The following is a 15,928-nucleotide window of genomic DNA, read 5'->3' as shown; positions in this document are numbered from 1 at the left end:
TATGTGTTGCAATCCCGGGAACGGAATTGAATAGGCAAGATTCAGATGTGGTGCGTGGCGCATCCATCCACCGTGGGCCGCACGCTGCTTTTTCCAATGTGCAAATATGTAACTTCAAAAACCACATAATAACTTCATCTAAATCATTGAATCAGCTGCGGCGCTTCATGGTTTTAAGCAAGTTGAGCTCTGGGAATCTCGTAATTGCCGTTTGGTGTCGCTGAGAAATCCGCCGGTTAAGCACGACCATATTGCGAACAAAATACGAGCGTTTTGCTCCGAGTTACACGAACGGTAAAATCAAGCCGAAGGAAACTACGATGCATGGGAAACCCGCATAACATAATGTTGGCCGGTAGAGGGGATGCCACGTAAGAGTAAAAGAAGACAGAAATCAAGACTCTTGTCGAAAATCTTAACTGATGAAAGGTGGAAAAATCCGCGTAACACAAAACTAGCACGATATCAGATCCTGTAGCCCAAAGCGAGGCGCCGTTGGCACAAAAACATGTAAAATAGCTAGAATCAGGGTTGAAATGGGTGGAATTTACCATTAATTAGCATACACGTCCCCAAAGCACTACAAAATAGTCCGCCCGGCAGAGGGCGAACCTATTTAGCAAATTTTCACTTCACACTCATAACAAATAAGGCACAGAATAATCTCAAAATTTTGACCAAAATCCGAGGAATCGTTTGGACAGAGCATAAAGACCAGTGCCCCCTATGCTGCATATTCCCTCCTGAAAAATCCTGGATCCGGAACTGACCCTTTGGGTGCAGTATTGTGAGTAACGAAATTGGGAAGCCTCGTTCATCACCCAAGCATCCGGCTCAAAGCACTCTGAGTTGACCTCCGAGCTAGCAGTAAGTTAGTAACACCAAAATGAGGGAAAGCTGCGCACTGTTTGCAAAATTGGCTTCTCGTGTAGTCAACTTGCCGCATGGTGTAGCACACAGCAGAAATGTGTGGGCAATGCCGGCTTCACGCGGGGTGGTAGGAGCCGGCCCCACGTACGGTAGCTAAAGCTGGTACGTATAGACGCTGCAGTTAAGAGGGACTGCACAAGGACTTTGCTTTACTGAATGGCAGGGTGGTAGAAGCCGGCCTCACGTACGGTAGCTAAAGCTGGTGCGTATAGACGCTGCAATTAAGAGGGACTGCACAAGGACTGCTTTATTGAATGGCGTGCGTGCGGTGTTGCCAAAGCTGCCGTTCAAAGCCAAAACCCCATGTGTTCATTGTTGGCCATTTTAGTGTTCGATATCACTTGCTTTTCTTCTCGAGCTAAATTTATCCATTTAAACCATTAGTTGAAATATTCACGAGCTTTTAGCCCTCTTCTTTTGCTAAAAGCTTGTGAAAATTACAACTTTCGGCCTAGATAACCAAATGCAGTTTTGGAAGATTAATCAAATAACATCAAAAATGTAAGGTGACCAAAAATAAACCTGTGGTGTTACCTTTGGATGGCAGAAAGATGCTGCAAAAGCCCATTATTTGGTGGTTTAATCTGTGCAGTGCACAAAGATGGAATAGTAAAAACAGTTGCATTGAAGAGTGCCTCTGGGGTGTTTGAAGTTTTACAAGCAATTCAAGTTCTTTGGTACACATTGTGTTTGCTTGGGTTTTACCAAGTTTTTTTCTAGTGCTGATAAGTTGTAATATTTCTGCATAAGCATTTGTGGGACAGGAAGTATAAGCTTGGAAACCTCTTGTACTTTTCAATTGTTGTTATAACCAGAATGGTTTTTTAATCATGGGTGGGCAATTTCCATCAAGAACTAGTGCTGTCATTGGATATTATTAAACTTCATGCCTTTAAGATTAAGTTACTTTGAGAATGATTTATGATATGTTCACAATGTTATACTGTCCTGCTCACCACACAACTGTTTTCCCAAAAATATTGCATAATCATTGTGAGAGTGGCATTTGTGAAAGTGCACAACTTGACCAGTAACCAATGAGTGTTTTGGTGCATTTGCAGCATATGAATATGACTAGACTGTATATCTCTTCTCAGGGTAAATGCAATAAGAATGGTATCAGTCAGCAAAATGAGAATGGCCTAACCTCTGGGTTGTACATTTTCTAGGAGCTGAGCCTTATGCTGTCTTTGACTGAGATCAAGGCTGATTTAACCTAACAGCATTCTCTTGAGATTCAGGTTACCTGATGGCTGGTTATAATGCAACACTGATTGAATTGTGGTTGTATGGAATCAGGTATATTTTGTTTTGAAGGGTAGATAGACCTCTTTGTATTCTCTTACTTTTGTTGGAGTCTGCTCTGGCATGGTTGTCTAACAAAAATAGTTTTATTCTGGCAGGCAGACAGGAATCTCAATCAATGCACCGTCCTTACCCTGGGAATCACAATCATTGAGTTTTATTCTGACAGGCAGACAGAAATATCAATCAATGCACCATCCTTACCCTAGGAATCCCAATCAATGCACCATCCCTTTACCCATGTGACTAAGGTGACTACCACCACCACCAAGGTGACTAAGACCTTGCCTTGTCTTAATCACAATCATTTTTTATCTAGCCCAGGGCATCCATGACCCACAAGAATGGGCTACATTCAAATTTATATATTGTTTTATTTTTCAAAAATAGTAAGTTACTTATTTTCATGGGTGTTTTGGATGAATAATTTTTGGCCAACATCCCTTAAATTGCATAAGACATTGGCATGACAAGGTCAGCTCATGCCAGCTTGACCCTTTTATGGCCAGTTCTCAGTTGGCCAACTCTGAAGGCCCAAATAATCAAGCATGGACCCTGAGCCTCAGATTCATATAGTCCACCACTTTAGTGGTCAGGTGTCCAGTGGCCTGTGAGCTGAAGTATAGGGATGAAAGCTAAATATTGCAGGTTGCACACTGCAGGTTGGGTGTTAAAGACTGTTGTGGCTTTTACAGATGAAGTGCACACTTCTTTTATGTATCACAAGGAATGATTGTGCATGTTGTTTCTTGTTTTTAGTTCTAAGGTGTGGGATGCCATATGCTGGTTAACAGCCAGCTTCATAAGGAAAAACTATTTGCTAACAAATTTGGACAACAAAGGACTGTATGCAGATTGGCATGGGATACATGTCAATCAAATGGCATGCCCACACTGCCATAAGTACATGAATGCTGGAAGTTGGCAGGAGGCCTGTGATTGTCATGATGTATATTTTTTCTAGTCAGGGTGCTTGCGCCATTACAGGGCTCAGTGTGACATCAGTCAGTATTCTTTGGTGAGGAGTTTAGGCCAGCCAAGGGAGCAGGCTGTGAGCTCATGTGGGGATGCCTGACATATGGGTGTTAACATGCACCCCAATGTGTTTTTCCAACTGCTGCTGTGCGGCATCAGCCGGTGACGCTGACCAGCACGGACGTCATGTCTCAACTGGAGCTTCTGCTGACCAGCGACGCTGAGTCGCCGTCCTGGAACACGGCCGCCTGGGACCCGAGCACGGGCACGCAGGTGGCCGTGTTCCGCGGCGGCCGCGCCGCGGCTGGCACGCTGGTCGTGCTGGCTGGCCACTCTCTGGCGTCGGCCGACGGCGGCCGCGCCGGCGTGCAGCTGTGGCGTATGGCGCGCCGCGACGCCGTCCACCAGCGGCTGAGCACGCCCGGCGCCGTCGGTGCGCTGGCCGTCGACCCCAGCGCCGCCTGGTGCGTGCTGGCCGTGGCCGAGCGGCTGCTGGTGCACCACCTGCCAAGCGGCCGGCTGCTGACCGTGCTGGCGCGCCACTACCAGGCGGTGACGGCCCTCCGCTTCAGCGACGATGGCTCGCACTTCGTGTCGGCCGCCGCTGACGGGCTGGTGGCCGTCTGGCCACTGGCTGCCTGCGTGGACGCCGAAGCGGCGCGGTCCGGCGAGCCGCTGCACGTGTGGTCCGACCACTCGCTGCCCGTCACCGGACTGCACGTGGGCGGCGGTGGTGTACGCGCCCGCGTCTTCACATGCTCGCGCGACCAGACGTGCAAGGTGTACCAGCTGGCCAGCGGGCAGCTGCTGCTGTCCGTGTCGTTTGACGCAGGCCTGACGGCGGTGACGGCTGATCCGGCCGAGAGCCGCGTGTTCGTGGGCACCGGCGCCGGCGCCGTGCTGTCGTTCGCGCTGGTCGACCCGCCACGCTCGCTGGAGCAGCACCTGCCGACGGAGCAGGTGGCGGCGCTGACCGGCCACACTGGCCGCGTCACCTGCCTGGCCGTCACGCACGACGGCCGCACGCTCGTCTCCGGAGCCGACGACCAGACCGTGCGGCTCTGGCACGTGCCGAGCCGCCAGTGCGTGCGCACACTGCCGCACCGGGGCGCCGTCACCAACGTGGTGCTGACGGCGTGGCCGGCGGCGCTGCGTGACGGCGCGCCGCCGGCGCCGCCGCCCCTGCACGTGGCGCCGCTGCAGCGGCAGCGCGCCGACCCGGCGGCGCCGCTCGAGCTGGACCTGGTGATCGCCGAGCGGCCGCTGGAGGAGCCGGCTGATGACCAGGCGGACACCATCGAGCAGTTGCGTCGCCAGATCGCCGCCTGCGAGGACGTTAACTCCAGTATGTACGAATTCATGGTGAACAAGGTCATGAATGAACGTGAGTAGCGTACCAATGTCTCGCTAAGCCGTCACTGTTGTTAATGCAATTGCTCATTTTCTTCGGTACTCTGATTCACTCAAATGTTGCGTGTGCCAATGGAAATCTGTGTGCACGTTTTGGGAATCCGTTATGCGACAACGTATTGGGTCTGATGTTTGGTGTCGAGGTCTAATGTGCTCTTGACTTGCCCACCGGGACACGAGCCTGATTTGTGTACAGGAGTTGGCTTGTACAATCCGGAGCCTGTGCTTGCTACTCAACCCCGGGAATGAAAAGTGCGTCTTTGCTGCATCAGAACACGACGTCTTGAAGTGAATTTTATGCAATGAACACAGATATATTTTGGACCAGAAAACTGAGGTATGCCAGTAAGATGTGCGGCGTAGGAGGAGCGAGGCGATTACAGGTGTTAGAGTTCAGGCGTCACGTGGATGGCGTCTAGAAAACAAGGTCATGAGATCAGACATATTCCCCAACTGATGTCAGCGGGTACCATCAATGCGTTGGAAAGCCCGCGCGTCACGAACATCTATGATGCGGTGGACCCAAGTTTATAATTTGCGCACTAATTCACAACCAGCACGGCTTGAAAAACGGATGTTTATGAGCGGTCAGGCTTGGTATTTTTAAGGCAAATTTGCAATGCCACACGTCTTGACAACTGTGACCAAATTATTGCAATATATCCCAACATTCTGGGCAGACATCGGTTAAACTAAGCAAAGCTAGAAACGTCTGTGTAGCTTGTGTGGCCCACTCTGTCTCGGTTCGGGCCGCAGTCTCCATGGCGACAGTTTATAAAAGGTGACATTGTTCGATTTTCGGTCGGTCGCTAGTGCACCTTGAGGTCGGACAGACACAGGTTGTTAGTGACTTATAGCCAGTATGTAATACATGGTGCATTCACTCATGTATTAATCTGTAATGTATTAATTAATCTAATACCGCATACAACTGCTATCCGGGCAGCAGAGATGTCAGCCGCGAAAAGGCGTGACCTTCGACAATGTCCCAGCTTTGCCCCAGTCTCAGCTGGGGCCGCGTCAGCAGCGCCTCTGAAGACTTCTCCGTGGCAGGCTGACCCGAAGGCCCGATCGGCACGCGGCCGCTCGCGCAGTCACTCGGCCGGGCTGGGCGTGCCACACATCAGCGAGTAGATACGTCCTGTATTTCATACTTAACTTTACGTTGCCTGTGGCCGGGTGCGGCGCGCAGATTCGCACACGATTTGATCGGGGTCTCTGCGCATTGTCTCTTCTCTCTCTCTCCCTCTCAGTCAGTCACACCCACGGCCCCGAACAGGCAAGTGACACGGGAACGCTACCGACGGGCGTCCGGGCCACAGCTCATCTCCGCTTGCTTCTGCGAGCGCACATTCTCACACATATAGTACAAAAACAAAGGGCCGGTGGTTCGTTTGAAAGCAATCAAGAGTATATATGTGTGTGTAAATGTAACAAGTTAACCGGGACACGCCGGCATGGTGCGCGAGGCTGTCTAAATCATACCAAACATCTACCTAAGACCAAAGAGCGCCAGGTGAACAGCGTACGCAAAAACTAGCCCCCACGAACACGACCGCACCAATCGACATTAATACTGTTTGACAGAGTAGAATCACTGATACATCAAGTCCTGCGGAAACAAACGCCAGTGGTAACGCATGATTAGCCGACAGGCCGCCGGCGGACGGGCTGGCGCGAGCGCCTTCCGCTGCGATGGTCGCCGCGGCCGCCGGCCATACGTCTCAAGCGGGTACAAAAAACGCCGCTCGGCTCGGCCCCGCCCGGCGGGCGAGCCCAGGGCGCGCCACTCGGCCCGCGCGCTATGTACAACGGGGCGCAGGCAGCCGGTCTCCGCGGGCCGAAGACACTGACAGTAAGGCACTAGAGGCCCAACGGCGGCGGCGGCGGCACCGGACCCGCTCCGGACAGCGCTGGACGCGGCCACCGCTCGGGGACGCGCAGAGGGCCGACACGCGCCCGCGCACGCACGTGCAGAAGCTCGTGCAGAGAACTATATACAAAACCGGGCAACAATCACAGAGGCGTATTTACAAACAGCTACCGTCTGTCGGGGACGTCATGCAGCGCCGCTTGCAGGGCGAACCTCGAGTCCGTCAACGCTCGCGCTTATCAAATAAACACCGAAGAAGCCCGGGAGAAGGCGAACTCCGCTGCCTCTACTTGTCGCGGCGCCACCAAGGTGTTAGCAACATAAAAATATATCAAGCTATCTTAAAAACGTGTACCAAACTGGAATATGTTGTAGGGGAGCGGCGGCGCGACTGGCCGGCGCGCGCTACTCGGCCTTCTGCTCGGCACTGCCATTAGCCGGCGCGGCCGAAGCCGTCTCCTCGTCGGCCGGCGGCGGCGCATTGCCGGCCTGGCCCGCGGTCGCCGCCGGCTCGGCCGGCGCCGCCGTGTCCCCGCCGCCGCCGTTCTCGACGCGGGCGCGCTTATCGGCCGGCTCGTCGTCGGCGGGGCCGGCGCGCTTGGTCACTTGGCCAGCGCCGGCGGCGGCAGCGGCGGCAGCGGCGGCAGCGGCGGCAGCAGCGGCCGCCTCATCGCCGGCAGTCGCGTTGATCGCGCCGTGCATGTCCATCAGGTTGAGCTGGTACTGCAGGACGTAGTAGTCGACGCCAAGCTTCTCGGCCGCCTCGTTGATGGAGACCTCGCCGAGGTTGACGCGGCGCAGCAGCTCCACGGTCTGCGGCTCCTCCCAAAGGCTGCCCTGCGCCGATACGGCGGCTGCCGACACGGACGCCACGAGTGTCAGGAGGCATGCCCACAAACCTACGTGTAGCAATACTGGCGGGCGAGTGTCGTTGGCCACGTGTCCTTGTTGCTGCTCTGCTGTGCCAAATCCAAATGAATGTGGAAGGTGCTCCTCATGCTTCTTGGCAACTGGGCATGAGAAGATCGGAATACTTTTGGTCAACTCCACCCTCCTAACTTGCTTCAGATACGCCACATACATTCCACGGGGCATGCTAGTATGTTTTATTTTAACTCCGCTGGGCGAAGGGTTGAAAGCCACTTATCATTCCGGCTTACAACCGAAAAACGGCGCCGTGCTTGTGGCAGCCCAAAAGACGAACGGTTAGACCGAATGGCTTCGGTGACCCGAAGTCTCGTACCTAGCAAAGGATTCGAAAGCAACTCGCTACAGGGCATCTGTGCTTGTAGCAACGACTAGCGAACTACTTCTAACCGCACCTTACCTGAAACACTTCAGTTAAATCATGTCCCAAAACGACGCATCTGTGTTTAGCCTGGGACAACTACGGACGTGCGGCGACTCCAGCATGTTCCGATCGGCGTTGTTTTTCGCTCTTGCTTGCTTTCATATTTCTTAGATCAGTGTTTATTGCACTATGTTCAGCTGCCTATTGTTTGCCTGCCATATGCTCCATTAGCAGCGTGTGCGCACTGCGTAAACGTGCGCCCCCCCCCCCCCCCCCAGTTTTCTAATCTCCTTAGTGTTCTCGTCAGCTTATTCCTTCGGTGAGATGTGATACTTATTCGCTCTGGTCAGGTCTGAACAATTATTCAGCTCTGGCAAGCGAGGAGCAACTTGTTCATACGCGAGTTTTGAACAGCGTGATCGTACTTTTTGGTCCATGGGTCGGCTACCTCTTCTTCACTAAACGGTGAACTGACTGCTGCGATCAGTCATATTTCAAAACAGAAAGTTTCGGTTATTGTTCTTTAACATGATTCTCAATGACAGTGGGAATGTTTGTAATGATACTGGAAATGTCTCTTGGAGGATCCAGTATAATGTTAAACTCCGTTCAGGGTAATTTTAAAGCTGTTTCGACAGTAAGTCCTCAATTCTAAGAAAACATCCCATTCCACATGTCATTCGAGCATTTTGTTGCACAGTCGTGGAATCAGGACAGCCTCACAAATCTTAGCGTAGGCGGGGCGGACACGTGCACAAAAACGGCTATAACGATGAGATACCATTCTGTTCCCCCCACCCCCTACTCACAGCCTCGACAGCACACTTTTGGGGAGATATGCGGGGCACGGCAGCGCCCAGCTCAAACACAGCTGGGGGCCTACGGGTAAGACGTCGGTGCTGCACAGTTTGTCCCCTTTGCCTCTTCCACTTTGTTTTTCCTACCTCTGTTTCCAATTGGCCTTGAGATAACCGTAGTTCTCGCGGTAGCGGCCGTAGAGGGTGCCGTACGAGACGCCCAGAACCTCGGCCGCGTGTTTCATCTCGATGGACTTGTCGCGAATGGCCTCCATCACCGTCTTGGTGGCGTCCAGCTCCCAGAAGGACGGCCGCGAGCCGCCGCTGTTTACGTAGTCGTTCATCTGAATCACGTTGCCGAACTCGGCACCCTGCCCGACACGGCGCAGCGTGTGGTCAGCAGGAGTGAACACGCCACGCACACACCTGTCTGACGGGACACATCAGAGGGCGCCGGGCGCGCGCAACGACAAATGGACATGCGGCACGCACATAAGCAGCACGCTCCACCCTGAGCATGGCCCACTGAAAAGGCGCCAGTCTCTTGGTTCGGCTAGTGGCGATGGCGGAATCCATCCGTGGCACCCCAACAGTGAACACTCGGACCAAAGACTAACAACGTTGACATGCGATAAACACGGAAAAGCAAGCATCGAATGGAAGTTCAAGGCACGCATTCCAGCGTTTTCAACCGGACAGGCAGTGAGCACGAACACCAGACACCGTGCGGCGGCTTGGGCCGGCCACCGACCTTGTCGAGGGCGGGGCCGCCGAGTCGGGAGTCGCGCGGTCCACCCTTGCCGGGCGTGCAAGGCGTGCCCATCAGCTCGCCGGAGACCGAGCCGGCGCTGGCGGCGAGCGCGGCGCGCGCCGGCGACGCCATCGGCGCGTCCGACAGCAGACCGTGCGCCTCCCGGTATCGGCCGTATATGGTGTTATACGACACGCCCAGCAGCTCGGCGCCCGTCTTCAAGTCGATCTTGCGGTCGCGGATGGCCAGCAGAACGTACTTGGTGGTGTCCTGCTTCCAGAACGTGTCCTTGGTCGGCGACGTCAGCATGAACTCCTCCAACTTGGGAATGTTCTCGAAGCCGTCTGAGAACACGAGTGGGGCGGCGTGAGGGGTGGCGGCAGGCCAGTGGCGACCAGTGGCGAAGCATCGGGGCTGGCGCGTCCGCCTCCTCCAGGGCGGCTCATACCCGTTCGTCGCTGGCGCCGCCCCAGTGCCGCGCTCGCCATCGCACACACCGGCCCCGGTCAGCTGCGCCGACTGACCTCGGCTCTGACACTGGGCGGCCGTACGCGTCAACAGCGGCACGGATCAAGCCCACACAGAACACACAAAGCGTGCAAGTCCATATAACCGCGCGTATCGCGCGTCAACAAGTTCACAACCCGGCCGGCCGGTCAGCCGACCCTCACCGCCTCACCGGGCATCTCCTTGGCGTCGCGGCTGTTGCCGCTGCCGCTGCCGCTGTCGTCGAGGCCCGCATTGCCGGCCACGCACGAGATGACCGGGTTGAAGTCGGCGCTGGGCCTCGTCTCCAGCATCTGGCCGCCCCAAGTCTTCTGCATAGCCATCGGAGCGCCCATCATGGACATCATGGGCTGCGGGGCTAGGGCGCGCTGGCGCACCTGCCGGACACGGTGGCCCGCCCACCGTCAAACAGAGCCATCGGCGCACCCATCACAGACATCACGGGCTGCGGGCCCAGCGCGCCGGATGACGACGCCCCACCGCTCGGCCGTCAGCGCCGCTCCACTGGGGACCAGGAACTGACGTTCGAGTGGGCATCAGTGCCCATTCGGGCCCGCCCCGGTGTCGCCAAAGATGAGGTTCAACGCATGGGAGGAAAGACACTTTATGGGCGATCAGCATCAGTGCCGACTGATGGGTTGTTTGGCTTTTCGTGGACTGCGAACGGCTTTCGTGACTTACCTTACACCGCTATGCTTACAAAAACAAAGCACGAGCTTCAGTGTAGGGGCCTGCAAACTGACGCAACCTTTGGCCACAGAATCCTTAGAAACATCACATCTTTCCGAAAACAGGACGTTACAATGAGAGTCCCGATGTAATCGGCGTAATAACCTGAGCGCAATGATTCTACCAAACATGCCCAATGGAAGTGCCATCATATTCAAATTACTTTGCACCCCTCTGACGCTCTGCAAGCATTCAGAACAAAGGCAGTTGACATACCACCCAAGGCGAAAGCCTATCGACTCTAGGTCTATCCTTCCTACATGGAGGGATCGTGAACGAGTTTCACAGAACTGGGAATAGCAGAAACCATCTGACGCCTACGTAATACGAAACGAAATTTAAGTTTCAAAAAATTGGACCCGCTAAGAAGTTGTTTAGTAACATATTCCTTTCGCATAGTAGATGACCAGGGGTGCAGGTATATTCTTCTCATTCAAGTAGTGCCTTTCTTTTTCCCGTTTTTTCATTGCGCGGCAATACTTTTCAAGATTCTGGCTTCACAATGCCCCCAATGCGAGGCCAGCATCACCGAACGATATTGCCACCATGACGGCGTTTTATTCCCCATCGTTACAGTCGAATACACGCGCAAAGGCGTCAAAAGATCAGACTTTCGGGATGAGTTGAGATTGAAAACTGCAATTGGGAATTAAATCTTCCTATCTCACCAACGAAAAACTCTTTTTGGTGGGCTCAATCTCTCGGTACCACATGAGCAACAGCAAAAAAAAAACAATTTGGACTCACAAACTAACATTCAGAGTACGCGCAGTCATCTCAAAGTTCACTGCACCAGCACTGTTTGTTTAAAACGTACATAACACTTGAGTGGAAGACGGGCAACGTTTGAATAGCCGCCACACACTGCCGACGATACAGGGAGACGGCCGTCCGATCACACACACACACACAGATCCGACGTCACACACTGCCGACGATACAGGGAGACGGCCGTCCGATCACACACACACACACACACACACACACACACACACACACACACACACACACACACACACACACACACACACACACACACACACACACACACACAGATCCGACGTCACACACTGCCGACGATACAGGGAGACGGCCGTCCGATCACATGCACACAGATCCGACGATGTGCTTTGTGTCGTCCCCCACACATTCTGACTCAAATCCCCACAGGATTTTATCTACTCTTAGACGTTTTTCGGCCTCTCAGCTTTTTCCTATTTTTAAATTTAATCACTGTTGACTTTTGACCTGCTTGACTTTTTGTTCCGTGGTCCTCTCTCATTTTTAATTCATGCCTGGTAAATCCTTTCCCCTTTTTTACTTTTTGTCCTCTAGTTTTTCGTTCCACTCTTCCCGTGCGACTTTTTGTCCCTGAAAACCGAGAGTAATCAAACCGCGTCCCATCCGCCGATCACAGACCTGCTTCAGTAGTTCGGGCGACTCCACCATAGACGGCGCCACCATCGTCATGGGGATGGACGGGGGCACGTTGGAGACTGGCGGCGGCGGAGGCGGCGGCGGCGGTGCCACGGGAGGGCCTTGGGCAGCCGGCGCCTGTTGGCCCTCCGAGCCCGTGCTCACTTCCGCCAGACCCTTCACCTTCAGCGTCTCGGCAGTGCGGATCAGTGACGGTAGCTGCTCCTGCGAACGCGGCGGACACGCGCGCTCAGAGCCGCCATCTCACACAGCCGACGCGCGGGGTCACAGCTGTCACTTCAAACGGGCACGCCGCTCCAAGCTGTCACCACATACATCTGACACACGTGCGACCGCAGACGGCACTACGCAGAGGGTGCACGCGTGCCCTCAGCCGCCATCATGCGGGGCAGGACACGGCCTCATTGCCAGCCATTTCCGGCAGGGAATCCTGGCTGGAAGCAATCCACACACAGAGCGGTGCATACCAAATAACTATCCACGCAGCCCAAAACCGAGCCCCAGTTTTTGTAGAAATAATAACTGCGTTATTTCCAGCATATCCATACAAATTTCAGCGCATTATAACCGTTACCGGTTATATATATATATATATATATATATATAACCGTTATATATTGTCAGCGCATTATAACCATTAACCGTTCAGTATCACTTCTCTTTTTTAGAAATTAATATCGTGGGTTCAGTGGTTTTAGTATGACGTAAGCCCCGGCAGATGACCGAAAGGCTGTCGCCTCAATTGCCACTATTCGTCTTTGACGTGCGCACCTGCATTCATGAAAAACGTCACGATTCATGCCAAAACCGCCTCTAGGTGCATCACGCAGGAGCATGCGCTGTGCAGTTTCTCGGCATACCCTCGCAGGTTTGTGCGGAAATAACCCCTCCACTGCCTGTTTAATCAGTTATGGCCCCTGCTTTTTTGTCCTGCTCGATATAAGTATCCCCAAGGTCAGAATGCTACGGATTAAGAGCTGGAGAATGTCATGATCCCTGCACCTTTTAGAACTGGCCAAACAACTTTCCTCGAAAGCGTTTTAGCCGCTCTCTGGACTCCTTAACACAGTGGGGCGATGCGCAGTCTCGCTGTAATCACCCCTCGTTTTTTTCATCTTCATTTCCCTGCCAGCAGCAGGCCAGATTTTGTTCAGCGCCTCGACGTACCGAACAGAGCTGTCTCACGCCAGATGCACATAAGCATCAAGATCCTGTTGCAGGCACGTTAACAACTGACTGTAAGAACAAGCTACCGCATCGATGAACACGACAGTTTAATGAAAATGAAACTGGGCTCTTCAATGTGAACGTTTGGTTGACTTCGGAAAGGGAACACAAATTTCGCTGGCAAAATCAATGCTGTTTGTGGCACAGCTGGTGCGTGGCGAGGAGAGCTCCGGAGATACCAAGCGCAAAGGCATACACCTGTTCATGTTCCGGGTAGATCTAAAGAAAAATAGAAGACAGAATTCTACGTTTTTGTACGGTCTGGAGTTGGTCATCAAGTTCCTAGTCAGCCGAGTCAAACAAGGTCAATTGACTTAGCTTGATCCGGAACAGAGCCTGCCCATGTACCTTCCTTTTAAACCCGTTCTTGGCGAACCCGTTGACCAGTCACCAGGCCTCACATGACCTTGACAGTTGACGAGAGGTCTTAGGATTATCAGCGCACAGTGACCCCAGTATCGCCCGCCAGAACAGAACTGGTCAGCTCATAAACAAAAAAGCAAGACTACCATGGCCACACATACAAACCCTGGTGTTATCTCATCATTCTGACAGAGGCCTACCGTACGTGCCGGCCAGCATCATTACGCGACATCATCACGAAATGACCAGGGCTGGTGATGCTGCTCTTGCTCAGCGGTTAGCACGCAGACTGTAGCAGTCGGATGCCAGCCAGAGTAACTCAGCGGACCGCAGAGCGATGCCGTGTCGCTCGGGGCACGACCACGGGTAGACTGTCATCAGATCGTCGTGTCAGTCGATCTGACATTGGGCTGAGAGAGCTGGCTGCGCCTCTGCCTCCGTCCCCAAAATAGCTCACAGGAAACAGGGGTCTCACGACTAAATAAATATGCCTTCGGTCGTCGCCTCCGATAATCGAATTACAATGTCTTTGTCCGGGCGGTGACACCATAACTTGTTACGTGTAGCTTAGTTGCTGCTGAGTCGCCGGCAACCGCTGTCCTTAACCTTCGCCGCGCAAACAGTTTTTCCACCTTCGATCTTCGTGGGAGGTCTCAAAGCCCCTTCCCGGAAGCATTTATAATGCCCGGCTGGTATCATTTCAGCTTAATAGCCAAAATGACAAAACCTTGCCCGTCCCGATACTCAGAGTCGTTTTCAGCGCTCGCCATTTGCTCCTGACTGGAATGGCCCGCGGATGTTGGAGCGGTCGCGATACAGGTCACCTGACGTCAAGAGGGTATGACGGGCCGCGCTGAGCAGTACGGCATGCAAACTTTCGCCACAAAATTCTGCCGCTTCTCTGGAATTTCCCAACCGGATGGTGGGGTCAGGGTCCACACAACAAGCGCTGCTTAACGTGGTCTCTGATTTCAGAAGCCCATCCAATCCAAAGGCTTGCACAAAGTAAAAGCAAAAAGCCCTTACTGGCATCTGATCGACTTCCTGCCAGATTTAATCTACTTCTCTTATGGAAAGCATGAGGACAAGCTTCTTATTTTCAGCCTCCTGTAAAGGCGTGCGCACGCGGGGAAAACATTTGCTTGGAACAAAGGCGTCCCAGACAACTCCGAGGGTGCTCTGGGATAACTGCGGCTGCACGAAACATGCCGACGCAGTGCCTGACACAGCAGGTCATTTCAGGAAAGGACAGAGTTGCCTGCTGCGAACATCATAAAATTACAAATGGTTCGGAGCAATGGCACAGGGTAAGCCTTGCGAACCTTGTGAAAGCCGCGGGGACGGGTGCCTTGAATACACTGCGCAATATTGAGTGTTTACAGCTAAGTTCAAATGAGACACCGTCCCATTCGAGCGTACACTCCAAAGACCCAAAACTGTTCCTAACTGACTTGGGCAACCAATCAGCACATCGCAACACACAAATTTGTGTGCCAAAAGAAAGCACGCGCAGGACGATCCCCACCGCCTTGGACAGTTACATCGCAGGCTCAGCGATGCTGAGGGTGTCTACCATTTTGTAGCACATGTCCACAGCCGCACCAAGCAACAAGCCGGCAGCCCTGAACGCTCGCTATAAATTGTGAATCAATTGGCGCCGCCATGCCAGCCGCCGGCCGTGCGAAGTTGCGCGGCGCGGCCGGGGGCGGCGCCACTGTGGCTCCTCTCCGGCGCGCCCGCTCCGTGTGACGCCGCCGGATAATTTTCCGGCAAATTCCGTCTGGCCGGGCGGCGCGGCGCGGCGGCGCGGCGACCGCCCTCTGTCTGCAGCCGGGCCGGCGGCGGCAACCCGCTGGCGCCGCGCCAAAACTGCACACCGCCAAACAAGTGCGACGCCCGATTTGCATCAGGCTCGGCATAATCAAGAAAATCGGCCAAGCACAACGACCGTATATTAGATAATGTAGACGCCCGTTACGGCGCTTCATAACGTCTTGCAACATTTTACGAGTGCACTCGTCAGTGTGAAGCCGGCAGACCCTGGTCTGCCTATGGCGGCGGACCGAGCAGCGGGCGGCGCGCCGTGTCAATGACCCTCACCTGCGATATATTGATCTCGCCCTGGTACATGAACTCCACGATGGCTTTGATGTCCTCATATTTGATATCCTTGAGGATGACCAGAGGCGCCTTGTCCGGGTGCATGGTGAATAGGTGCTCAAAGTACGAACTGCAGGCGGATAGCACCAGCTGCAAAGGGTCGGACATCGGTCAGAGGCGACGCCCGTGCAACTGCACAGCTCAGCTCCGAGTTACGAGCGGGAGGCGCCTGA

The 15,928-nt window shown here is 53.8% G+C and overlaps 2 protein-coding genes across 3 annotated transcripts in view; one reads left to right on the top strand and one right to left on the bottom strand.

Annotated features, from left to right (window-relative positions):
• Positions 1-1,064: 1,064 nt before the first annotated feature.
• On the top strand, positions 1,065-4,602 carry LOC119111599 (WD repeat-containing protein 18). The gene is made up of 2 exons (XM_037235407.1): positions 1,065-1,132; positions 3,370-4,602. The coding sequence occupies exon 2, from the start codon at positions 3,397-3,399 to the stop codon at positions 4,600-4,602; it is 1,206 nt and encodes a 401-aa protein (XP_037091302.1). The 5' UTR covers positions 1,065-1,132; positions 3,370-3,396.
• Positions 4,603-7,099: 2,497 nt separating this feature from the next.
• LOC119111954 (uncharacterized) overlaps positions 7,100-15,928 on the bottom strand; it is a 32,117-nt gene continuing 23,288 nt past the window's right edge. The window contains exons 3-8 of one of the 2 annotated variants that reach the window (XM_037235850.1): positions 15,696-15,845; positions 11,988-12,209; positions 10,012-10,216; positions 9,333-9,676; positions 8,729-8,952; positions 7,100-7,347 (exon numbers count right to left, since the gene is read on the bottom strand). In XM_037235850.1, the coding sequence (XP_037091745.1) occupies positions 7,161-7,347; positions 8,729-8,952; positions 9,333-9,676; positions 10,012-10,216; positions 11,988-12,209; positions 15,696-15,845 (1,332 nt within the window). In that variant the 3' untranslated portion in view covers positions 7,100-7,160. The remainder of the gene's footprint in view (positions 7,348-8,728; positions 8,953-9,332; positions 9,677-10,011; positions 10,217-11,987; positions 12,210-15,695; positions 15,846-15,928) is intronic. The other variant, XM_037235849.1, reaches the window with a different exon arrangement.

The sequence above is a fragment of the Pollicipes pollicipes genome, unplaced genomic scaffold (assembly GCF_011947565.3).
Source record: "Pollicipes pollicipes isolate AB1234 unplaced genomic scaffold, Ppol_2.1 Scaffold_7261;HRSCAF=8764_pilon_pilon_pilon, whole genome shotgun sequence".
Classification (NCBI taxonomy): Eukaryota; Metazoa; Arthropoda; class Thecostraca; order Pollicipedomorpha; family Pollicipedidae; genus Pollicipes; species Pollicipes pollicipes.
Note: the sequence above shows the minus strand (reverse complement) of the source record. Positions and strands in the feature narration are given on the sequence as shown.